The sequence below is a fragment of the Trichosurus vulpecula genome, chromosome 9 (genome assembly GCF_011100635.1).
Source record: "Trichosurus vulpecula isolate mTriVul1 chromosome 9, mTriVul1.pri, whole genome shotgun sequence".
NCBI lineage: Eukaryota > Metazoa > Chordata > Mammalia > Diprotodontia > Phalangeridae > Trichosurus > Trichosurus vulpecula.
Window position 1 is genome coordinate 203,589,078 of NC_050581.1, and position 24,372 is coordinate 203,613,449.

The 24,372-nt window shown below is 49.0% G+C and overlaps 1 protein-coding gene across 1 annotated transcript in view; it reads right to left on the minus strand.

Annotated features, from left to right (window-relative positions):
- The window catches only part of DLEC1 (DLEC1 cilia and flagella associated protein), a 75,464-nt gene that overhangs the window by 2,810 nt on the left and 48,282 nt on the right, over nt 1–24,372 (minus strand). The window contains exons 24-37 of the mRNA XM_036739695.1: nt 20,991–21,173; nt 20,015–20,085; nt 17,910–18,061; nt 12,990–13,105; nt 12,460–12,530; nt 10,786–11,027; nt 9,292–9,366; nt 8,800–8,922; nt 8,533–8,627; nt 8,236–8,320; nt 7,709–7,921; nt 5,909–6,075; nt 5,071–5,230; nt 4,748–4,909 (exon numbers count right to left, since the gene is read on the minus strand). Of these exons, the coding sequence (XP_036595590.1) occupies nt 4,748–4,909; nt 5,071–5,230; nt 5,909–6,075; nt 7,709–7,921; nt 8,236–8,320; nt 8,533–8,627; nt 8,800–8,922; nt 9,292–9,366; nt 10,786–11,027; nt 12,460–12,530; nt 12,990–13,105; nt 17,910–18,061; nt 20,015–20,085; nt 20,991–21,173 (1,915 nt within the window). The remainder of the gene's footprint in view (nt 1–4,747; nt 4,910–5,070; nt 5,231–5,908; nt 6,076–7,708; nt 7,922–8,235; nt 8,321–8,532; nt 8,628–8,799; nt 8,923–9,291; nt 9,367–10,785; nt 11,028–12,459; nt 12,531–12,989; nt 13,106–17,909; nt 18,062–20,014; nt 20,086–20,990; nt 21,174–24,372) is intronic.

The following is a 24,372-nucleotide window of genomic DNA, read 5'->3' on the forward strand; positions in this document are numbered from 1 at the left end:
TCCAACAATATGTGGTTTACAAGGAACACATTTGAAAAAGAAAGACAAATACAAAATGAAAATAAAGGACTAAAGAAGAGTCTATTAAGCTTTAGCTGAAATAGAAAAAGCCAGGAGCTGCATGATGTCAGACAAAGCAACAGCAAAAATAGACCTAATTATAAGAGATAAACAGACTAAATTTTGGTGAAAGGTACCATAAGACAATGATGTCAACACTAAACATATATTTACCAAATGGCATGGCATCTAAATTCTTAACAGAAAAGTTAAAGGTATTAAAGGGAGAAATATATAGTAAGATTATAATGAAGGGACCTCAACTTACTCCCTCAGACCTATATAAATCTAACAACAACAAAAAAAGACCTGAATAGAATTTTTTTTAGAAAATTTAGATATGAGAGATCTCTGAAGAATATTGAATGAGAATATAAAGGAGCATATCTATTTCTAAGTTGTTATGGTACCTTCATAAAAACTAGGTATTAGGGCATAAACCTCACAAACAAATCCATAAAAGCAAAAATGCTAAGCACATATTTTACCAACCATAATTCAATAAAAATTATATTCTATAAAAGACTTTTGAATCAAAGATTAAAAGTAATTGGAAACTAATTTAATCCTAAAGAATGGGTGGACCAAAGAACAAATCATAAAAACAATAATTTCATTAAAGATAATGATGACAAGACAACATACCAAAATTTGGGGGATGCTGACAAAGCAGTACTTAAAGGAAGATTTACATCTCTAAATACATTTATCAATAAAAAGAGGGAAAGAACAGGCCAACAAATTGGGCATGCAACTAAAAAAACCTAGAAAATCAACAAATTAATCCACTCAATTAAACACCAAGACGGAAACCCTGAAAATCACAGAAAAGATTAACAAGAGTGAAAGCAAAAACAGAAAAAATTGAATTAATAAATGAAGCTAAGACCTGTTTTTTGAAATAAAAAATTAATCCGATAAGCTATTAGCTAACTTGATTTTAAAAAGAAGAAAACCAAATTAGCAGTATCAAAAATTGAAAAGGTGAATTCACAAACAAGGAAGGAGAGATATAAAAAAGCATTAAGAGTTATCTCATCTAACTATATATGCATATTTACATACATATGTGTGCCAATAAACCTTACAATCTAGATGAAATGGATGAATATTTACAAAAACAAATTGTCCAAATTAATAGGACAGAAATTAGAATGCTTAAATAACCCTATATTAGAAAAAGAACTGAACAAGCAATAAATGAATTCCCAAAGAAAAAATGCCAGGACCAGATGGATCTGTAAGGGAATTAATCAAACATTTAAAGACAATTCCAAGACTACATATACTGTTTGAAAAATATAAAAAGGAGGAGTCTTATCAAATTCCTTCTTGGACACAAATATATTCTTGATAACTAAACCAGGGAGAATCAACTCAAAGAAAGAAAATTATAGACTAATATCTCTATTTAATATTGATGCAAACTTTTAAAATAAAAATGCTACAATGAAGACTACAGTGATATATCCCAAAGATTATACACTCTGACCAGGCTGTACCAAGAATGCAGATCTTGCTCAACTTTAGGAAAAGTACAGACAGAATTGGCTAAAATAACAACATGTAAAACAAGAATCATATGATTAAATCAAAAGATGCAGAAAAGGCTTTTGATGAGATACAACAGCCATTCCTGTTTAACAAACAACACTAGAAAGACTGGGGGGAAATGGAGCTTTCCTTAATACGATAATTAGTAACTATCTGAAACTAAAATCCAGCATCATATGTAATGTGGATAAGAGACCTTTCCAATAAGATGAGGGGAAAAGCAAGGATGTCCATTATCACCATTAGCATTCAACACAGTGCTGGAAATAAGAGGTGTGTCAATGAGAAAAAAATAAATAAAGAGGGGAAGCAAAATGATACTTTTTGAAGGTATGATGGTTTACTTAGAAAACCTGAGAGTCAAATAAAAATATAAATGAAACAACAACTTCAGCAAAGTTACAGGATATAAATAACCCCCCACAAATCCCCAGCATTTATGTACAACACTAACAGAATCTAGGAGGAAGAAATGGGGAGATTCTATATAAAGTCACTACAGATAGTCTAAATATTGGATTGGCTACCTGGCAAGACATACAGAGGAATATATGAACATGATTATAAAACATTCTTTAGATAAATAAGACATAACTGGAGAAATATTAGTTGCGTAGGGGTAGGCTGAGCTAATACAATAAAAATGACCATATTACCTAAATTAATTTACTTATTCAGTACCATACCAACCAAAAGACCAAAGGATTACTTTATATAGCTAGAAAAATGATTTTTAAGAATTCATTTGGAGGAACAAAGTGTCAAGAATATCAAGAGAATTAATGAAAAAAAGGTGGGGGGAGGGGAGGAAGGAGACCTGGCAATACTAGATCTCAAACTATTCTGCAAAGCTCTAATCATCAAAACAGTTTGGTACTGGGTAAGAGATAGAAACGCTGATCAGTGGAACAGATTAAATCCACAATCTACAGAAGCAAAGAGGCACGCAATTTCTTGTTTGATGGAGCCAAAGACCCCAGGTATTGGGGTAACAATTCACTATTTGACAAAAATCTGTTGGGAAACAGGAAAGCAGTCTAGAAGAAACTAAGTAGAGACCAGCCTCTCATACCCCATACCAAGATAAACTCCAAATGGGTACATGACTTAGGCATAAAGGGTTACATCTTAAACAGATTAGGGAAGTGAAAAAGAAATTACCTGTCAAATCTATGGATAGGGGAACAGTTCATGACTAGACAAGACATAGAGAGGATCACAGCAGACAAAATGGACAATTTCAATTACATAAAATTAAAAAGTTTCCACATAAACAGAATCAATCCAACTAAAATTAGAAGAGCAGCAAGAAATTGGAAAAAAATCTTTGCAGAAAATTTCTCTAATAAATGTCTCATTTCTAAAACATATAGGGAACTGAATGAAATTTATAAGAACAAGAGCCATTCCCTAATTGATATATGGTCAAAGGATATGGATAGTTTTCAAAAAAGAATCCAAGTTGTCAATAGCCATAGGAAAAATTGCTCCAAATCACTAGTACTTAGAGACTCTGAGGTACCACTTTACATCCATCAGATTGGTTAATATGACAGAAAAGAAAAAGGACAAATGCAGCATTGGTGGAGTGGTGAACTGGTCCAACCATTCTGGAGAGCAGATCAGAACTATGCCCAAAGGGCTATAAAACTGTATATGCTCTTTAACTCACCAATACCACTGAAATAGGTCTGTAACCCAAAGAAAAAGGTAAACCACATACATGTACAAAAGTATGTACAGCAGCTTTTTGTGGTGACAAAGAACTGGAAACTGAGGGGGTGCCCATCCATAGGGAGTGGCTGAACAAGTTAGGGCATTGAACTATGATGGAATACTGCAGTGTGTGTACGAAACAATGAGGGGACGGTTTCAGGAAGGTCTGGGAAGCCTTGTATGAATGGGTGCAAAGGGAAGCGAGCAGAACCAGGACAGCAGTATGAGGACAAACTATTCTTGCTTCCTGCATGCCTGGCCGGCCACACTTTATTAATACCTCGACTCATCGTCACAACCCCCTGAGAGGCTGGTGCCACCAGGATTCCCGCTTTACAGAGAAGGAGACTGAAATAGGGGTTAAAAGTTAAGTGACTTGTCCAGAGTCTCACAGCTAGTAAGCATCTGAGGCAGATCTGAACTCAGATATTCAAGCTCTCTTCACCACGGCATCACCAGGTGCCTTTGCCAAAGAGCGAGCACAGCTTCAGAGGATGCATGGTGAATGATGCTGCTCCCCTCCAGGGACAGTGCTGATGGACTTGGCACGTGCACGCACTTTATACATACAGATATATATGCATATATGCATAGGGACATGGCGAGTTGGGAATCTCCTGAGCTATACAGGGCTATAACAGGTTTGGGGGTATGGGGGATGAGGAGCTGGGAGGGACAGAATATGGCCTAAAAATAAAATTTTTTAGAAAAGGAAAAGCTCATTTGCCGGCTGGACTTCCTCCCGCACAAGGGTCACCAGCCAGGCTCCAGCATCCTCCTGAGTCACAGGCCCAGCACCTCAGGGAGGGGAATGGCACCAAGGCTCCCAGTCACATTTCACCCGCTGGAGCCCACAGGCCTCACAGCTCTCTTGGCTCCCCTCACCCACCCAGCAGGGCCAGGGCCCATCCCTCATCTACGCTAGTGCTGGAGACCTGTCCCAAGCCCAGCTCTTTTCACCTCTTTGTCTCAGGGATTCATATTCTAATCTACATGATCATGGTTCTAGCCACCCTGGCCACCTTCCCCACCCCCCTGCTTGCCCTCCTTGTGTGGCATGCCCACCCTGCCCTCCATTCCAGCTTCATCCCAATGGGGCCTCTGGGATCCCAGTGGTGGTGTTAACACACTGTCCTTCACATGAGATGGGTGACCCTGGCCCCAGCCCTCTCTGTGAAAGATAAGCTCCTTGAGGGCATAGAACGTTCAGCTGCATCACTGTAGCCCCAGCACCCAGCCCAAGGCCTCGCCCAGGTAGGTGCTTAATAAATGCTTTGGGGATAGAATTATATGGGAGGTGTCCCTGGCCTCCAAGATCTTCTGGGCTGCGTCTCCCCACCTGGAGAATACAGGCTGTGGGTAGATGACCTGCTGCCCACCTGGCTGCCCCATGGGGCCGATTCTCGCCTCTACTTGCCTGGGTGGTCTCATTGGTGTACTCCAACACCAGGTCTTGGCGGAACTCCATTTTCCTGGCCCCATCCTCATCTTTAAGTATCTTCACTCCTGGCAGCATCTGGTCGGATGGCAGCTTCTGATAGGTCAGTAACTCCAGAGACAGGGAGAAGGACACCTCAATCTGGAGGGACATGGACCCACCTCATCACCAAGGGAGCCGTCACTCTCTTAGGCCTGCACCCTCCACCCTCCACGTCCCTGCTTCCCATGGCAAGAGCCACAGCTGAGGGGTCAGTGGCCTCTCTCATGACCTGTGTGAAGCTACATGGACAGGACTACAACCCTGTGGAGGCCAGTCTGGGCCAGGAGGTTCTCAGCAGTGCCTAGAGCTGAGTTTAGCACAGACAATGCCCAGGCCTTCTGGGACCACTGCCTGCCATGTTCTGGGCATCTAGGAGAACGTTCTCCTGATGGGCTGCTGGGGCCATCAATGGGGCCACACCTACACCCACACCCACACCACCATGTCAAGCTGTCAGTCAACAGTCCTATATTAATGTGCCAGGCACTGCGCTAAGTGCAGGGGACACACAGGCTCCATCCCCCAGGAGCTCTGTCCACTCAAGATGGACACAGTCCAAGTGGAGGACAGTGGCAAAGGCCCAGGAGCCAGGGGGACAGGGATCCAGAGTGCCTGGATAATGAGGAGCATGTGCAGGGAGTGAGGCCCGAGGCCTTCAAAGGCCAGAGAGACCCTGAGCCTTTCATTTGGCTTTCTGTAATGTGGTCCCCTGGCTCCACTCGCTTCCCTCTGCACTAGGCTGTACAGGTCTTCCCATGTTCTCCTACAGAACCAGTGGGTTCCACCTCACTTGCTCAGTCCCTCCCTAATTAATGGGCACTCCCTCAGCTTACAGCTCTGTCACTACAAGAAGAGATAATGTTCTGTGCAGGATCAGACCCAGCGTCTGGCACAGAACTGGTATGAGAAGCTGGACTGGGTGTATTTGTTACAATGGTTGTGTTTTAAACTTGTTTCTAGGGACAGGAAAGAAAGGGAGAACAAAAACAAACGTTTGTTAATTTTTTAAAAATCGTTAAATAAAGTAACATGAAACCGACAACAAAAGAGCTGGGACATTTTGATTTGATCTTGGAGGAGCCAGTGCCTAGGGGTCACTGAGCATGGGTGCGTGGGGGTTGGGAAAATCCCTTGGGAGGCTGATCTGGGGCTGGGCTGGTGAGCAGGCCATGGCAAAGGTCGAGGTGGGAGGTGATGGGGCCTGCGCCAATAGCTGTGTGAGGCGAACTGGAAAACGGGGACGTGGAAGTGATGATGGCAACAGACTGGATGATACAAAGGGTGGATGGGAGAGGGGGTCTGAGTCTAGGGGACTGGGAGGGGGTAACAGGGAAGCTTAGAAAAGTCCAGAGATGCGGGAAAGAGAATCACTTCTGCTAGGCCTACGCTGACCTGGATGTGTCCGAGGGACATCTAGTTCGAGATGTCTAGGAGGCAGTTGGTGATGTGAGATCGGAAGAGAGGAAGGAGCCCAGGACAAAGGTTAGGGTGATATCCGTCCATTTGAGAATCATTAGCCTACAGATGGCAACTGGACCCCAGGCAGTTGGATCCCCAAGGCAAATAGAGGCAGAAAGGAAGAGGACCCAGGGCAGAGTCCTGAGGGACCCCTGTGGTCAGAGGGCAGGATGAGATGAGGATTCAGCTAAGGAGACAGAGAAAGAGACATCAGAGAGGGAGGAGGAGGAAAACGGGGGTGGGGCAGAGGGGAAAGAGAAATAGAGAAATGGAAAGAGAGGGGAGCCAGAGAGATGGAGAGAGAGGAAGAAAGAGAGATGGGGCAGTGGTGCCTGAAGACCTGGAGAAAAAAGGATTCTTAAACTGGAGTGAGCCCAGCGTCCAAGGCAGCAGAGGTCGAGGAGAATGAGGCCTGAGAAGAGGCCGCTGGTGACTCTGGGAAGCAGTTGGGGGTGGTGGTGAAGGCAGAAGCTGGGTCATGAGGGTGATGAGCGGGGCAGAGTTTCTGGTGCTTTTTCCAGGCGTTTGTCTTGGAAGAGCCCCAGATCCCAAGGCCATGTGTGCAGCTGGAAGGGCCAGTTGGGGGTGGTGGGATGCCAGTGGTGTCTGCAGCAGGAGGGAAGTGGTCAGCAGAGGGGAAGGACTGAAGATGAGGGAAGAAGGGAGGGCAGAGGGCTGCTGCTGGAGGAGAGGGGATGCAATGGGAGGAAGGGCTCTGGGATGCTGGAATGGGAGCTGGGATGATGGAAGAGAGGGGGTACCGTTGGGTCCAAGTAGGAGGCTGGGTTCTAGGGGAGAGGATGTCTCTTAGGGAGGGCAGAAGGACTGCCTGGCAGTGGACCCAGTCAGAACAACAGCCTTTCTCTGTGTGTGCACATATGTGTATGCACGTGTATGTGCACATTCGTGTGTATGCATGCGTGTGTGTGTGTATGTGCAAATGTGTGTGTAGGGAAGGTGGCATGTCAGGGGAGTCAGGGCAGGAGGACAGGGCAGCGGACAGTGGCAGTGACTGACCATAGGCTAGAGAGCAGGGAGGGAGGCCCAGGCGCCGTGGGCACCAAGTGTGTCCCAGTGAGGACAGTCTTGGTGGCTCTGTGGCTCCAGGCCTTGGACTCTGGGCCTTACTGGGCACTCGGCCAGTTACTGGCCCCCTACCAGAGGGTGACTTAGGCAACACCCCTGCCAAGGTGTGCCTGTCTCAGTGGGGCTGCTGGAAGACTGGCCCCTAGGTTCTACACTTGTCTCTGCATGGTTCCCCAGACCCTCGCGGAGGGGCAGCAGGCAGTGTCCCCCCCCCCCATTCCAAGCACCGCACAGATGGGCAGCTGAGACTGGCCAGCAGGAAGAATGCAGGAAGTTTCTAAGGGAATCCCTGCTCCCCCCAGGGGCTAAGCTCCCCAGGACATTCCCCAGGGAGCCCTCCCTGGCCTGACCTACCAGCATGTTCTGCTGCGGGCTGAGTACAAACTGATCTCCGGCAGGCTCCTCCTCTTCCTCCTCTTCCTCCTCCCTGTCCCAGATTCTCTGGTTGTATTCAGGGTTGATCCCCGTCACAGAGAACGGGGGTGCCACCAGGAGCCTGAAGCAGTGGGTCACATCCGTGAAGTTGTTAAGCTTCAGGCGGTGAGTTGTCACCATCTCGGTGAGTACCTGGAAGTCAGGCCAGAACGGGCATGGGCGATCCCTCCCCCAGGCCCCCAGCGCTGACCCTTCCCACCACTTCATAGACAGCATGGTAGAAATCGGAGGTTTTGGGGCTGTGGGAAAGGAAGAGTTAGGAGCCAGGCACAGGGCAGAAACAGGACCCTGGACAGAGGTGTGCTGGGTTTAGGAAGGCTCTGGACCTTGGCTGTCTCCTCGGCTGAGGGGAATGTGGCATTCAGACTGAGGGCTGGCCTTCTCCTGGGGAGGGGGTGTCCCCACAGGGCTTGGATGAGCGTCTGGAGCCCCACCCACCCACTTACCCCAGTGAGCGGATTGGCTGGGATGAGGTCACTGGCCTGCAGGTAGAACACCATTCCACCATCATAGTCATGCTCAATGCTCAACCTGCCCCAAAGCCAAAGCACAGCATGGTCAGGACACCGTGGGGAAGCCCTGGCTGGGTCAGAGTCTGGAGTTCTGGGCATAGCAAAGAGGGAGGAGACCCTTCCCCAGTTCCCCACAGTGCAGGCCTGATGAAGCCTGGCAGGGCAGTGCCTCCTTCCTAGCAGGCTGGGAGGGGAGGGAGGGAAGTGGAGGACCCCCCTCCCCTCACTCACCGAGTGGGCCGCACAAGGCCCCGAAGGTCCAGGCGGAAGAGCTCTGCATCGAAGTTCTGTGGGCGCTTCACCTTTCCTGGGATCTCTCGAGCGATCTGCCCCAGCCCAGAGAAGCCAAGCCACCTCAGGCTGGGCTGCTTGCTGTGGCCAGGCAGGAGGGGGTGTGCCCAAGGCCGACCTCCCCTCAGCCTCCCCTGCCCTTGCCTGCCCACCCTGTCGCAGGGCCCTGCAGACCAGCCTTGTGGCCCACTCGGACCGGAGACTCACCTTGTTGTCCAGGCTCATGAAGCCCAAGGCGTAGCTGTTACACACCATCTTGCTGACAGACCCTGGCAGGACCATGGGTGTGAAGGAGACATGGATGAAGTTGCTCCCAGCAGCTGGAATTACCTGCCACAGATGAAGCATAAGAAACAGCTGCTTGGTAAGTCCTTGCACTGAATGAGGCCAGAAAAGGAGGCCATAGACATGGGCCACCAAAGCGGAGGGTACCCAAGACAGCAGTGTGGCTCTCATTAACAGGCTGCTGACACAGATACATTGGACCCAAGCCAGCCAAGGGCCAAGCCCTGGCTTGGAACCTTCTCACCCGCCCCCTCCTCTGAGGTGCCTCCATACTGAGGACATCACTGGGATAGGTCCGAGAGCTGGCAGCCCTTGGAGGGAGGGAGGATGAGGCACAGTTTGGGTTGAGGTCCCCCTGGCAGGTGAAGCATGCAGAAGTGGGGCAGGGAGCCCTGCTGCAGGGAGCTCACTTACCAGCTGCTTGGGACTGATGCAGTAGGGGTCATCAGAGCGCACCCCACTGTGGGGCTGCAGGATCACTGAGATGATCTTGGGGTCCCCCTCGGCTGTGAGCGGGAGAGGCTCTTCTTCACTTGCCATCTTGTCCTCGTGTTGCTTACAAAACAAGCCCACCCACAAAGTGTGAGGCTTGAGGCCATGCAAAGCAGAAGTGGGGGCAACCCTCCCATGGCTGGAGCAGAAGTGACGTGGGGCCACTTCCAGGCAGCTGGTATGCACTTCGGGGAGGGGAGGAGGAAAGGCCCTGGCCCACAACTCTCCACTCCTTCTCGTCCTGGCCAGAGACCAGGCATGCTCTGCCTGGTCAGCCAAGCTCCGGGCCTCTGAACAGGGTCGTGGTCAAGGCCCTAGGCCATCCCCCTCTCCAGCAGGCCTCACCAGCTCCCAAGGACTCAGTGACCACCAGCCCGGCCTCACATGGTCATCACCCCTGCCCCCACCTGTTGACTGGACCTCTGGGATCGGATGTAGTGCAGGTATCTCCAAGTCCACACTCCCCGGACAGAACTTTGCCCCCAAGACCCTTGTTCCTGACCAACTCGTGCTCCTCCCTCCTCCTTCCCAATCCTCCACGTTCAAGTCCTCCCCATTCCTTAGACCTGTCTCCATTCACCCCTTCCCAGAGCCTGGAGTGGGCTTCCAACCCTCATCCCCACTAGCCTGGGGCACTGCCAGAGCATCTACACTGGCCTCCTGGCAGCCTCCACACAGCTGCCAAACTCATGTTCCAAATGCACGGGGCTGGCCAAGAGGTTGCAGTGGCATCCCATTGCTTCCAGGGTCTGGCTTTTCAAAGGCCATCGTCATCTGGCTCCCACCTTCCTTTCCAGAATTCCCCCCACAGCCAGACTGGCTATCTTGCTCCTCCCTTCTGCCTTGGCCAGGCTGTGCCCGGGTCTTGGAATCCATCCCCACCTCTGCCAATCCCTCTCTTTCTTCAAGCCCAGCTCAGAGACTCCTCCTCCTGTGGCCTCCCCCTAGTTCAGACCCTCCTCACTCCTGGCCTGCATGGATTGCAGTGGCCTCCTTCCAGGCCTCCCTGTCTCAACCTTCCCCTCCTTCCCCCGGCTGCCAAACGTCTCTTCCTCAGCAGAGCTCTGACCATCCTAGTTCTCTGTTCAAGATGTGCCCATGGCCCTCACTGCCTCCAGGATAAATGATCAACTTCTCTGCTGGACGGTCAGGCTGCAGACCAGCTTTGTGAGCCCAGTGGGTCCATGGGCCATTTCTTGGCATTGAGCCTTCCATCTCTGGCCTCTGCTTCTTGGAGAGCCACACCTCCAGCCCCTTGACGGCTCAGCCCGAGTGCCCCCTCCTGACTCCCCGATTACTCCTTTGTCCTCACTCTGGGGTACAGGGAGACATGTTTCTTTTCTACTTTGTCCCCGGGGGCTTGGCACACAGCCAGGGCTTTCTGGGTTGCCATCCAGATACGCCCCCTGATCCCACCGGGTGCCCCTCTCTGGGGGCAGAGACACTCACAGCTTCCAAAGGGCTTGCGCTGCCCAGGGAAGCAGAGGACTGGCCAGAGCTGGGCACAAAGGAGGAGTCGGTCGGGGGCTCTTCCTTGGAATCGATCTCCACCCCGGCAGCATCCCTCAGGGGGAAGGGCGTCCCATACATCACCAAGAGCTCCACAAGTTTGTCTTCTCTCTCTTCTGGGTTATAGGTCTCCCAGTCTATCCTGATGTCTGCATTGTCAAACAGTTTGGAGGAGGGTGAGGTGGGCAGAGAGCAGAACGGTGAGAGGAAGGGAGGCAAAGTGGGAGGCAGGACCACAGGTCAGGAGGGATCCCAAGAAAACACCAGGAGGGTCAGGCAGGGACCAATGGACACTGGGTAATGGGGGAGGGGCCCAGTGCTGGAGAGGCCTTCTGGCACTGGGGACCATCTATGGGGGAGCTGCCTGGATCCCTGCATCTTTAACAAAGCCCAGTGTAGAGCCACTATCACCCTAGGCAACATCTGGGGCTTTTCCCAGGACCAGTCTTGTCTCTAAACTCCCAGAGAGGGAGAAATCAAAGCCTTATCAGGGCAGTGACTCGCTCTAAGCCAGGGTTATTCCCCCAGGCTCTCTCCCTTGCCCTGTGCTCCTAGGAGTGACAGAGCCAACAGGGCTGGTCCTGAAAAGGGGGCCCTTTGTCTTCTGGGTTCCAGATCCCTCCTACTTCCCATTCTTCTGGGGGTTCCCAGGCCATAAACCTCCTGCCTCCTGGCCCAGAGCTCCTGACATTGGCCAAGAAGGACTCTGATTGCAGGCAGAGACCTGAAGAGAGGCAATGTGGTTAGCATCCCCAGGTTAGCATTTACATGTAACCTGCTTGCACAGCAAAGAGCCAAAGTAAAGGCCTCCCAGGCAGGCCAATGATTCCCTTGCCAGGAAAGGGACTCAGGAGAGACACAGATAAAGGGGGATGTCTGCCAAAGACAGGCAGGGACAGCTGTGGAGAAAGGAAAAGCCCTTACATGGAGGCCAGCTTGGGGCAGAGCCCTGGCTCAGCTGTGTGACCCTTCAGAAGAGGTCTTTAAGGGGCAACTGGCACTTCTGGCTTCTGCATTCTAGAGCATCAGGGGAGGCATATGCTGAGAAACCAGACCACTGGGTTCTCTGGGGCCTGGCTCTCTCTCTGGGGCTGGGACAGGTCCTGGACAGGCCATTCAAGGTTCTATCCCCCGAATGTACAATGGTGGGGTGGGGCTAGACAAGGTGACCTGGGCCCTCTAGCTCTAAAGAGTCTGAGGGTCACTCCTTCCTGAGTCTGGGGACCCTGCCCACCAGTGAAGTAGGCTGTCTTTGGCAACCATCAGGTATGCCTACACACACATGCTTACATGTGCCCACATGCGTGCACCGAAGCTGACACAAACCATGTGGGCTGGCTGTATCCGGCCCCTGGGACTGCCCTGCCCTCCTCCACCTGAGTGCCCCTCCACCCCAAGCCCAACACCTTGTGTTACCTGCTCATGGTTTATGTCTTTTCTCTCCAACTGGTCTACAAACTCCTCGAGAGCAGAGACCGTGTCTTAGACATCTTGGTCTCCCCCATGGCAGCTAGCACAGTGCCCTGCATATATAGTAGATTCTCAGTAAATGTTTGTTGACTGACTGATTGAAAGTCTTACCATAAGGACTGGAGTTATTCAGACGGAGAGTGCGGGAGATAGTGTCTCCTCCAGAGATCTGAGTGCCAAACCTGGGAAGGGAGGAGACAACCCCTGGCTCAGCAGATGCTCGGGGCCAGCCTGGGGAACAAGCCTGGGGAGAAGGGGCTCTGGCAATGGGCCACCAGGGACTCCCAGGAATCTCAAGTGGCTCTATGGTGTCAACGGGCCAAGAGTGTCGAGTCTGGGCTCTGGATGGAGAGGAAGTACTGGTACCTAGTCTGGTTCTTCTCCAGTACTGATCTCTTATCCCCAAAGAGAAAAAAAACCAATAACTCCCTTAGTAGGGAGAATGAAAGGCCCTGGAGGGAGGGAAGCGTGGCAAGACCAGGGCAGAACCAGAGCAGTGGAAGACTGACCATGATCCTGCCAACAGACTCAGCAGAAAAGTCGAGAAAGTCTCAGCAAGAGAGAGCAGAACTAGGTCTGCTCTGGGACACAGCTGCCTGCTCTGAGCCCTGGTCCCCAGGATGGTGGCCCCTGGGCAGTACCTGATGACTTGGTCCTGGGGAGGCTCGTCAGGCAGGTGGCTAGTTCTAAACAACGTGATGGGGCAGCCCACCACACCCATGTGGACGGGGATGATGGTTGGCGGCAGGTCTTCCACCTAGGGACACAGGCCATGTTCAGACTGTCTAACAGAGCTCCCATCGGGCTGCTCCCCTTCTTTCTGGGGTCTCCCCTCACCTCTCCTAGACCAAATCCTTCTGCTGGTAGACAGTAGAATTGGTGAAGGACTTGGAGTCAGAGACCCCGGTCCAAATCTCAGCACAGTCATTTGGTAAGTGGCACAATGCCAGCAAATCTCTGTTGTTCTCTGGACCTGGGCATCCCCATTTACAATCCCTCCCTCCCTCTCTGCCTGGTCCTCACATACCTACCAGTCTGGACTCCCAAACTCTTGGGGATTGCCACACGCTGGAAATCCTGCCCAATGGCCCTTTGGCAGCTTGGTAGCAGCTAGAGTTAGGGTGATGTGAGTTCAAATCCTGCCTGGGACATACACTACCTGTGGCCCTGAGCCATTCTTTGGGTTTCAGATTTCCCTCTGTAATCCTAGCCTTCAAAGGAGACCATCCCTGCAGAGTCCTCCACAAATACTGAAAGACCGCAGAAATGCATGCTCTCTCAATGAGTGCTCCTCTGCACTACCAGGGGCTATCCCGCACCATGCGAGTCATCAATCTGGCCCAGCAATAGAGTGACTTCTGGGGGTCAGCGTCACCACAGGTGTTGTGCCCATGCCATCCTCTGCCGAGGACCAAGGAGTGGGGATGTGAAACTAGGAGACCTCTGGGCATGTCCCTCCTCTCCAGGGGCCATGCTGTGTTCAGAGGCATGAGAGGGGACAGGGCACTACCTTAACTAGCAAACTGCCCACCCCCCCAAGGAAAGAAGACTGATGCGTTCACTTTTTTGTCTTTTTATTAATATCTGAAGTTTGGCAACACCTTCACTTCCAAAGAGATCCCTACCTTCTCTCCTACTCAAAGAGAGCCTTTCCTGATAACAAAGAATTAAAAGACAGAGGAGAAGTCTTTCAAAACTAACACACATCAAACAAGCTGCAGAGAGTGAAAAATGTTTCATACCCAGAATCCCCCACATCTGCAAAGATGGGAGTGGGGTCTGTGCTGCTGCCTTTCTCCAGGTTTTCAGGATACTTGCCTCTCTCTCTCTCTCTCTCTGTCTCTCTTTCTCTTTCTCTGTCTCTGTCTCTGTCTGTCTCTCTTCCTCTGTGTGTGTGTGTCTGTCTCTCTCTTTCTCTGTCTCTCCTCTCTGTTTTTCTCTGTGTCTCTGTCTCTCCTCTCTCTTTTTCTCTCTGTCTGTCTCTCTCCTGGTTCTCTTCCTCTTTCTCTGATGGTGCCTCTCTGTCTCCTTTGTTGGATCCTCCTCCAGATCGCACCCTCTAACTGTGGGTGTCCTTCAGGGCTCTGTCCTGGAGTCCCTTTTCTTCCTCTCCAGGGATCTCATCAGCCTCCCCTGGACTAAATTCTCTCTAAGCAGATGACTTTCAGATCTATGTGTCCAGCCCCTAACTCTCTTCCGACCTCCGCTCTCAGATCTCCAGCCACCTCGCAGACATCTTGAAGTGGACGTCCAGTAGACATCTTGCTCTCACTGTATCCAGAGAAGACCTCGTTCTCTTTCTGCTGAAACCCCTGATCCCCCAGCTTCTCTTTACTGTCAAGGCCTAGCATCCTCCCAGCCCTCTCAGGCTCACAACCTCATCCTCAGCTTCTCACTCCCTCTGGCTGCTCCCCCTGTCCCCCATCCAAACTTTCGCCAAATCCAGTGACTTTTGCCTTCATGGAGTCTCTCTCCAGCACACCCTTGCCTCTCCTCTGACAGCCACCTCCCTGGGGCAGGCCTCTATCATGTCACATCCAGATTCTCACCTGCTGGCTGGTCTGACTCTCATGAGCCTCTCCCCACTATAGACCCTCTTGTAGGCGGCTACCCAAGGGATCTTCCTAAGGTGCATGTGTGGCCCTGTCCCCTCCCAGGCATTAGCTATGAGCTCCAGGATCAGACACAACCTGGCCCCTCCTACCTTTGCCATCTGTTTTCCCCTTCTAGTCTGTGGCCCAGCTGCCAATAACACTCTGGGTCCCCTTTCTGCCTCTTGGCTCCCCTGGTTTCTTTAAAGGCTTAAGCAAAAGTCCCCCCTCTAGGAGAAGCCCCTCTTATGCTCAAGTCCTCCTTCGGCTCTGTGCCCATCTGGAATGCGCCCATCTGTGCCTGGTCCCTTCTGCTGGGCTGTGAGCCTCTCGAAGGCATCCCTGCAGGCACCCAGAGCCCCACCCAGAGCAGGTATCTCTTGCTGCTTGACCTGGGTCCTGCTCCATGTTTTTGTGGTTCCTTGCATTCTTAGGAATCTCCTGGCTCCTCTGCTCCCTGTCCTCTGCCTCAGTCTCGCCACGTTTCTATGCTTCCCCGGATGCGTGCATTACCCCTACAGACCCTATGGAGCCATTCCCCAGGGGATGGACGATTTTGTTTCTGATCATTTTAGTGATTAGATGGGGACTCAGGACAGAAGTCCGAATACCTGCGGACACAAGGTGATGCCCCAGACCCGAGAAGGAGGAAGGGTCTCAGAGTCACAGCAGAGGTTCAGCCGGGGCCACATTGCCTTATGGGATTCTCAGCCATCTCATCTTGGAACGCTCAAATGAACGTAAGCAGAGCAATTCCAAGAAGGTCATTTCCATTTGCTCCCACCAGCAGCTCCTTCAGAAGATGAGAAGGGAGAGGAATCATCTGAAGAACTGGACGAGAGCCTCTGCCAGGGCAGGCCATACAGTGAGAGCTGGTGACCTCAATGTACCTGCCTCTCTGGGATCATTCCTTTAAAGAGGGAATTGGAAGAGGTGAAGTGAAGAAGTAACAGGAGGAAGTAGCGTGCTGCCAGTCAGTCTTTTCTTCAATCATCTCTGACTCTGAGGTTTTCTTGGCAAAGGTGCTGGGATGGCTTCTTATTCCCTTCTCCAGCTCATCTGACAGATGAGGAAACTGAGGCAAACAGGGTTCAGTGACTTGCCCAGGGTCACACAGCAAGTGAGTGTCTGAGGCCAGACTGGAACTAAGGAAGAGGAGTCTTTCTGACATCAGGCCCAACGCTCTATCCACTGCATGCACACCAGCCTGAAACTTGATCAGGAAATCAAAGGAAGAAATTACAGTGAATCATTTTTCCAGCCTAAGACAGCATGGAGAGACAGATAGAGAGATCTGGGGATCAGGTCCAGCTTCCAGGGACACAAAGGAGCAAGGCAGGAAGAGAACCCTGACCTGGAGCTGCCAGTGTGACCTGGTCCCATGTGGCAGCTCGCCAGGCAGCTCTGGATCACATGCCCAGGAAGGTCCAAGGAATGGCCAGTGCCTAAGAGTGAGAGACTGAGAGGAATGGGTTAAGGGCCTTGCTGTCTGGTGGGCAAGCATGTCTCAGAAGCAGACGACAGCTGTGTGGCTCTGAGCCTAGGAGCCTTGAGCTCAGGCAAAAGGGGAACTTGAAGCTGGTGCAGTCCTGCGGCAGTCTGCTCAAACTGCCTGCTGAGGACAAGCTGACTGACGACATCTTGCTCAGACCCAAAGTTGGGTCAGGAACATGCAGAACTCAGACAAACACTTGACCCTGCATCATATCAGTCTGGGAGTGCCGATGGCTTGGAAGTCCCAAGCCTGAGCTGACTCTGAGATCCTGGAAGAAGCCAACACTCAACACCACAAGAAAGTGGCAGAAGTATACAGGAGGCCAGAAGTGCATCCCAGGCCGGAGAATGAGCCAACGAGAGAAGAATCCCATCCAGAAGTCTGAGCTGGGGTGCGGCCAGGCCACCTTCCTTCACTCTGCTCTTCATCGACTCCCTCGCTGTTCTTGACCTTTGGTTCTTCCACATGAATCTTGTTACTTTTTTCTAGCTTTACAAAATAATCCTTTGGTAATTTGGCTCGGACAGCAATGAATGAGTGAACTAACTTAGGTAACGCTGCCATTTTTACTATATTAATTCAACCTGCCCACAGGCAATTACCATCACTCCAACTGCTGAGATCTGTCTTTAGTTGGGTTCATGTAGTTCCTTTGTGTCTTGGCAGATAAACTCTGAAGTGCTTTATACAGTCTGCAGTTATTTTAAATGGAATTTCTCTCTTTTTCTGTTGGGTTTTGTTGGCAATATATAAAAATGCTGATGATTTCTGTGAGTTTGTTTTATATCCTGCAACTTTACCGAAGTTGTTAATTGTTTAATAAATGATTATCCCATTCCATTCTGTTCCAAAGGTTTAGGAACTCCGACGAAGACAATGACCAACCACAATTTGAGAAGACTTCTCCAGGTGAGGGGCTCAGAGAGCAGATGGGGGCATACCAATATCTCTATCTATGAACACATGGATTGGCTCTGGCTAATGTAGGGACTTTCTTTGCTTAGCTACATGTGTTTGTAATGGATTTTGTTTCTCTTGTCTTCTCAGTGGAGTTGGGGGGAGGAGAGGAAGGAAGATGGGAGGGGGAGAATTCAGATGTGAAAAAAAATCAATTTTTTTTTAAAAGAAGAGAGTTGGAAGGCACTGGTCTAGGCAAATACCAAACTCGCAAATACTCCAATGGATCTGTGATCTTATCACAGTTCAGAATTTCCTACCAACGATGCAAACTGCAACCAATCCCTGCCTCCTCCTCTGAGTTGACTCTTGTCCATGTCCTTGGCCAAATCCCCTCAAAGGTTCTGCTCTATGTGCTCGGAGACCTCCCTCCCTCTCCCCTTATGTCACAAGCCAATCTGCATCCTTCAACCTTGCCATGGCACCGGCCCATCTTTTCCTCCCGTTCCTCCTTGGCTCCTCACTGGTTCTCTGTTGTGCCCTGCTCACTCCCACCGTGGGCCAGGCCATCCCCCTACCTTGCAGACGAGCTCATCTTGGTAGTCTCCCCACATGTTGCTACACGCTGTGATGTCAATGGTCAGCTTCTGGAAGGCATCCAATGTCCCTTGGGAGACGTGAGGGAAGAAAGCGGCTCCTTTCCCTTTGGATAAGAGAGTTTCTATAGAGTCTAGGACAGAAGAGTGACAAGAACACTCAGACGCCTCCTCAGAAAATACCAGCCGGAGTTCCCAGGATGGATCCCGGATCTGGAGCTGAAGGAACCTTAGCAGCCAGCCTTTTACAGGCAACACGCCTCAGAAGGCGCCGGAGCTAAGACTTCCTCAGGGGACGCGGCGGCCGTCTCCTCCAGCAGCGCATCAGCCGACACAGAGCTCTCAAGACAAGCGCCAGCCTTTGCTCTGAGAGAAGCCGCCCTGCGCTGAGTCAGGCTGCACGCGGAAGCAATAGCATTTATGCAGTCCTTCAAGTGGCAAAACACTTTACGAATCTTAGCCCGTTTGTTCCTCACAATGAACTCAAAGCAGCCGGGAGGCGGACGCTCTGGTCATTCCCACTTTACAATCCAGGGAACTGAGGCAGCGAAGGTTGAGTGACTCTGCGGTCAGCCACCCACAACTCTGTTTTCCGGCTGGGGTCGTCTCCAGCTCATCCTTCTGCCCTCGTACCCACCCTGCTAGAGGAGTCACTGAGGCCCACGCTCGGGGCTCAGGGCTCGGAGTGCGAGAAAGCCCAGTTTGTCCTGCTTCTGTCTCCTGCGCTGGCTTACCGGGACTGGCTGGCCAGGACCCTGGAGAACTCAGACGATCCTGGCTTCGCTGGTGAGTCGGGATGGGCACGGAGCTTACTCACTATGGGGAAATGACCCTATTGGCAGCAGGCACCACACTCACACTCAAGGGAGCAAGGAAACAAGCATTTATTGAGCACCTACTATGTGCCAGACACGGTGCTAAGCACTTTACTCATTATTTTACTGGATCCTCACAACAGTCTTTCAAGGCAGGTGCCGTTATTATCTCTTGGACAGTTGAGGAAACTGAGGCAAACAGGATGAGGTGACTTGCCCAGGGTCACACAACTGCAAAGTGTCTGAGGTGGGATTTGAACTCCAAACCCAGGGCTCCATCCACTGCATCACTCAGGGCCCCTCGCAGCCTAATCAGACATCACTGGGACTGAAATGAAAAAGAATCTCTGGGATCGCCTTGTTTCTTCATCCCTTACAATGGGATTCTTCAGAACAGAACTGAAGAGAAGAGAATGCAAAGTATTTTTAGCAGGCCGCTGGTAGTGCAGTGCACAGAGCCCTGCACCAGTGTCAGCGAGGCTTGAGTTCAAATCCTGACTCAGACACTTACTAGCTCTGTGACCCTGGCCAAGTCACTCAACCTTTGCTGCCTCGGTTCCCTGGTTTGTAAAGTGGGAATGACCAGAACGTCCACCTCCCAGCTGTCTTGAGTTCATTGTGAGGATCAAATGGGATAAGATTTGTAAAGCGTTTTGCCCACTCGAAGGACTGTATAAATTCTATTACTACATTAACAATAACTCACAAGTGCCTTGAGGTTTACAAGGCACTTTCTTTCCATACAACAGTCTTGGAGGGGGTGGGGGGGCTGTAAATACCATTAGCCCCACTTTATAGGTGAGGAGATGAGGCTCTGGGAGATGTGGGGAAGTCCTCTCCTTTCTGGGCCTGAGGGAACCTGGGAGCTGCCTCTAAGTTCCCCTCCAGCTCTCACCCTCTAACTCCCTGAACCCAGCGCTTGTTCACGTCCCCTCTCAGGGGTCAGGTGCCAGCAGAACTCTTCCCTCCAGCAGGCCCAGCCTTCCCAACTCCACCAGGAAGCCAGAAGGATGCTGGACTTCTGACGTCTCAGGGAGGGGAAGGAGCAAAGTTCCACAGCCCTGTCTGTGCTCTCCCAAGACAAGACAAACAGCCCCCACCTGAACTGGGGGTTTAGGATATGTCCTGGGGCCGCCCAGCTGGGCAGCTGGCTTTCTGCCCCTAGCTGCTGCTCCCTCCTCAGTGTACCCTTTGGTGGGTGCTGCCCTCTCCAGAGACAGAATGAAGGAGGCTGGTGCAGTCTGACTGGGGCAAGGACAGGGTCACTCATACCTAAAAGCTCCCTCCTGGCTATGTGCTTTGCAATCCTCACTGAATGTTTCATGGCAGGTGGTACATCAGGGCTTAAAAAAGAGAGAAAAGAAAGAGAAATCAAGCCAGCCAACCGCATCCATTGTCCCATCGGCAGCTCGGGGGGTCACTGATCTTTCCCTGGGAGGTTCTGCCCAAGCAGGGCAGCCCAGGATGACCGGGAACAGCCAGTCCTCCCTTCCCTTACATATCCATGCACCCAGGGACCACAGCTCCCACTTCCCTCCCACCGATCTTTGCCTAGAGAAGCTCCCAGAACAGGGCTAGAACCCTTCTCACTCTCTGGGACCCTATTTGTGGTCCTGCTTTGGTGCTTGGCTTGGACAGCCCTGGACAAGCAGGCCAATCGCTTTGCCTGGTTAGTCTCCTTGGCCTGCTTTCCAAGCCCATTCCACTGAAGCTCTTTTCGTGGATTCCTAAACATTAGTTAACCAGGCTCTGTACCCATCTCTAAGTCCCTGACCCCTGGACACACAGAACCCCCAGCTGTCCTTAGAACACTACATGCTCCCTCTTCTTCCCACAAGTGCATGGAATGAGGGAAGTACAGACAATGACACCTGACGGTCTGTCTCACCCCCGACCCCTGCCAGCACGTGGAGCCAATCTGCAGTTCTCCCCACCACCCAGGGCATTCTCAACCCAGTGACAACGTGGGCTTAAGAGCCATTTTAGAGGCTAAGACCATAGTGAAAGCGCAACCAGTCTGCTCCGTCTGAAGAGACCAGAAGGTCACCACCCTTGGCCATCAAACTGTCACCAGGGATTCCTACAAAGCCCAAGAAAACATCCCGAAACAAAATGCTTCCTTTTCCTTCTCGAGACTCATGCAACGTTGGATTCAGTCCAGTGAGTATCAAGGAGCACCAGGGCCCCAATTAAGACTGGGGAAGTTGGGGATACATGACACAACATGGACAGGCGGAGGAAGACTTACAGCCTTGGTTTTTTGTCCCAGATTTCTTCAGTGACCCCAAAATAATCAAATTCCAGGGAAAAGGATGCTTTTATTGCAGAATTGTTGGTCAGGATCAGCTGCCGCTGCAGTAGATATTTCAATGGAATGTTAGAGCCGAAGTCCAAGCAGAGATTCTGAGGACTGCCTGGTTCCTGGTCCTCACTGAAAATAGCAAGACCATCTCATGAGCCATGCAATGGACAATCCCATCTCCTAGGCTTGGAGAGATGAAGACTCATTCCTTTGGACCCCAATGGCAACATCGCAGGATCCCAAACCCAAGAGCCCCAGAAATAGCAGCAGCTTCCCTGACACCCCTGGTCCTGCTCTATGTCCGACCCCTCCAGCCATGATGAAGTGGCGTAACCTCTGGGGGGATGCAAACTGGAAAAAGCCTCTTCGATTATGGCAGTTCCTACCCCCTAGCTGTCACAGCTACTGAAGACCCAGAAAAAAAGTTCTTGACAGCAGAATCCTCAGCAGTGTGAAATGGTTTAACACCAGAAATGTATCGGATACATTTGGCATATCTTCACAGGTATAATATCATACTGCTTGCCTTCTCAAAAGATGGGGGAAAGGCAAGAGAGAGAGAGAGGATTTGGAACTCAGAATTTTAACAAAAATTTAAAATGCAGTTGGCAGGACCAAATGGACTTTCAAGTGAATTCTACCAAATATTTAAAGAGCAACTAATTCCAATATTAAATAAATTATTTGGAATAATAGGCAGAGAAGCAGTCCTACCAAACTCCTTTTGTGAAACAAATATGGTGCTGATACCTAAACCAGGAAAAGCAAAAACAAAGAAAATTATAGACCAATTTTGCTAATGAATACTGATGCAAAAATCCTAAATAAAATAAAATACTAGCTAGGAGAACACAGTGACATATTGTTTGTGATATATCACTTGTGAACAAGTGAAATTTATACCAGGAGTGCAGGAGTGGTTCAATATAAGGAAAACTATTAACATAATTGATTGAATCAATAACAGAAGCAATAAAACTCATGCGATTATTTCAACAGATGCAGAAAAAGCTTTTGACAAAGTACAACACTCATTCCTATTAAAAACATTTGAAAGCAGAGGCATGAATGGATTTTTCTTAAAATGATAAGAAGCATCTCCCTAAAACCATCAGCAAGCAGTATCTGTAAGGGGGATAAGCCAGAAGCCTTCCCACTAAGATCGGAGGTGAAGCAGAGATGCTCATTGTCACCACTAACATCCTGTATTGTCCCAGAAATGCTAGCCATAGCAGTAAGAGAAGAGGAGGAAATGGAAGGAATCAGAATGGGCAATGAGGTAATAAAACTATCTCTTTTTGCAGAAATAATGTGGTGTATTTGGAAAATCTTAGAGATTCAACCAAAAATTAGTTGAAACAATGAATAATTTAGCAAAGGAGCAGAATACAAAATAAATCCACATAAGTCATCAGTATTTCTATATATCACCAACATAGTCCTGTAAGAAGAGATAGTAGGAGATATTTCCACTTAAAATAACTGTATACCTTCCAAGACAAACCCAGAACTACATAAACATAATTATAAAACTCTTTTTATACAAACAAAATCAGATTTAAATAACTGGAGAAATATTAATTGTTCATGGGTAGGTAGAGCCAATATAATAAAAACGAGAATTTTACCTAAACTAATCTACTTATTCAGGGTAATCGCAATTAAACAACCAAAAATTATTTTATTGAATTAGAAAAATAATAACAAAATTCATTCGGAAGAGCAGAAGGTTAAATGAAAAAAAAATGTAAAGGAAGGAGGTCTCGCAGTGCCAGATCTTAAACTGTATTATAAGGTGGTAATTATCAAAACTATCTGGTATTGGCAAAGAAATAGAAAGGAGGATCAGTGGAATAGACTAGGTATACAATACATAATAGTAAATGACTACAGTAAGATTGTATTTCGTAAGTGCAAAGATCTACACTTTTTGGATAAGAACTCACTATTTGGTAAAAAAAAAAAATATTGGAAAAACTGGAATGTGGTCTGGCAGAAACTGGTACAGACCAATATCTTACACCATTTACCAAAATAAGGTCAAAATGGATACATGGCTTAGATGTAAAAGGCAGTATCATAAGTAAATTAGAAGAGCGTAGGACACATTCCCTATCAGATTTATGTATAGGAGAAGAATTTATGAATAAACAAGAGATAGAGAGCATTATGGGATGTGAAATGGACAATTTTGTTTACATTAAATTAAAAAGTTTTTATACAAATAAAATCAATATATCCTAGAAGGAAAACAGAAAATTGGAGAAAATGTCTTATAGACAGTTTCTTGGATAAAGGCCTCATATCTCAAATACATAGAGAATATGAGTCATTCCTCAATTAATAAATGGTAAAAGGATAGGACCAGGCAGTTTTTGGAAGAAGAAATCAAGGCTGTATAGAATATGAAAGAATGCTCTAAATCATTATTGATTAGAGAATTGCAAATTGAAACAACTCTGAGGTATCATCTCATACCTATCAGATTGGCCAGAATGATAGAAGGGGAAAATGACAAATGTTGCAGGATCTGTGGAAAAATTGGGATATTAATACGCTATTGGTGAACTGTGAACTGATCCAACCCTTCTGGAGAGCAATCTGGAATTATGTCTCTCAAATTATAAAACTGCATACGCCCTTTGATTCAGCAGTGCCACTCATAGGTCTGTATCCCAAGGTGATCGGGAAAAAGGAAAAGAACCTCTATGTCCTAAACTAGTTACAGCAGGTCTCTTTGTGGTGGCAAAGAATCGGAAATTGAGGGGATGCTTGTCAATTGGGGAATGGCTGAACAAAGTGCGGTTTGTGAATACTGCTGTGCTGTAAGAAATGATGAGCAGGTTGTCTTTAGAAAGACATGGAAAGACTTGCACAAAACGATGAAGAGTGAAATGAGCAGAACCAAGAGAACATTGGACATGGGAACAGCAGTACTGTTTGAAGAGTAACCGTGAATGACGAAGCTATTCTGAGTAATGTCACCATTCGAACCAACTATGAAGGAGTATGTTCTCCACCTCCAGAGAAACAATTGACATAAGGTTCCCCTTATGTCTCTGTATCAAATGTTGGCTTTCTCTAATGCAGGGTTGGGAAGGAGGGAGACAACTTGGAACTCAAAAGTGTAACAAAAAGATCAAATAAAATGAATATAAAAATTAAGATAAAAAATGTCCTCAGAGGAAGGGAAGAAATCAAAACTTGTGGCATGAGAGCAAACATGATATTAACTTGTAAATGAAGGTGAAATGAAAAAAAAGACACGTAATTAGGAAGTAAATAATGAAACAAATAAAAATATATTAAAAAAGAAAAGAAAAGAAAT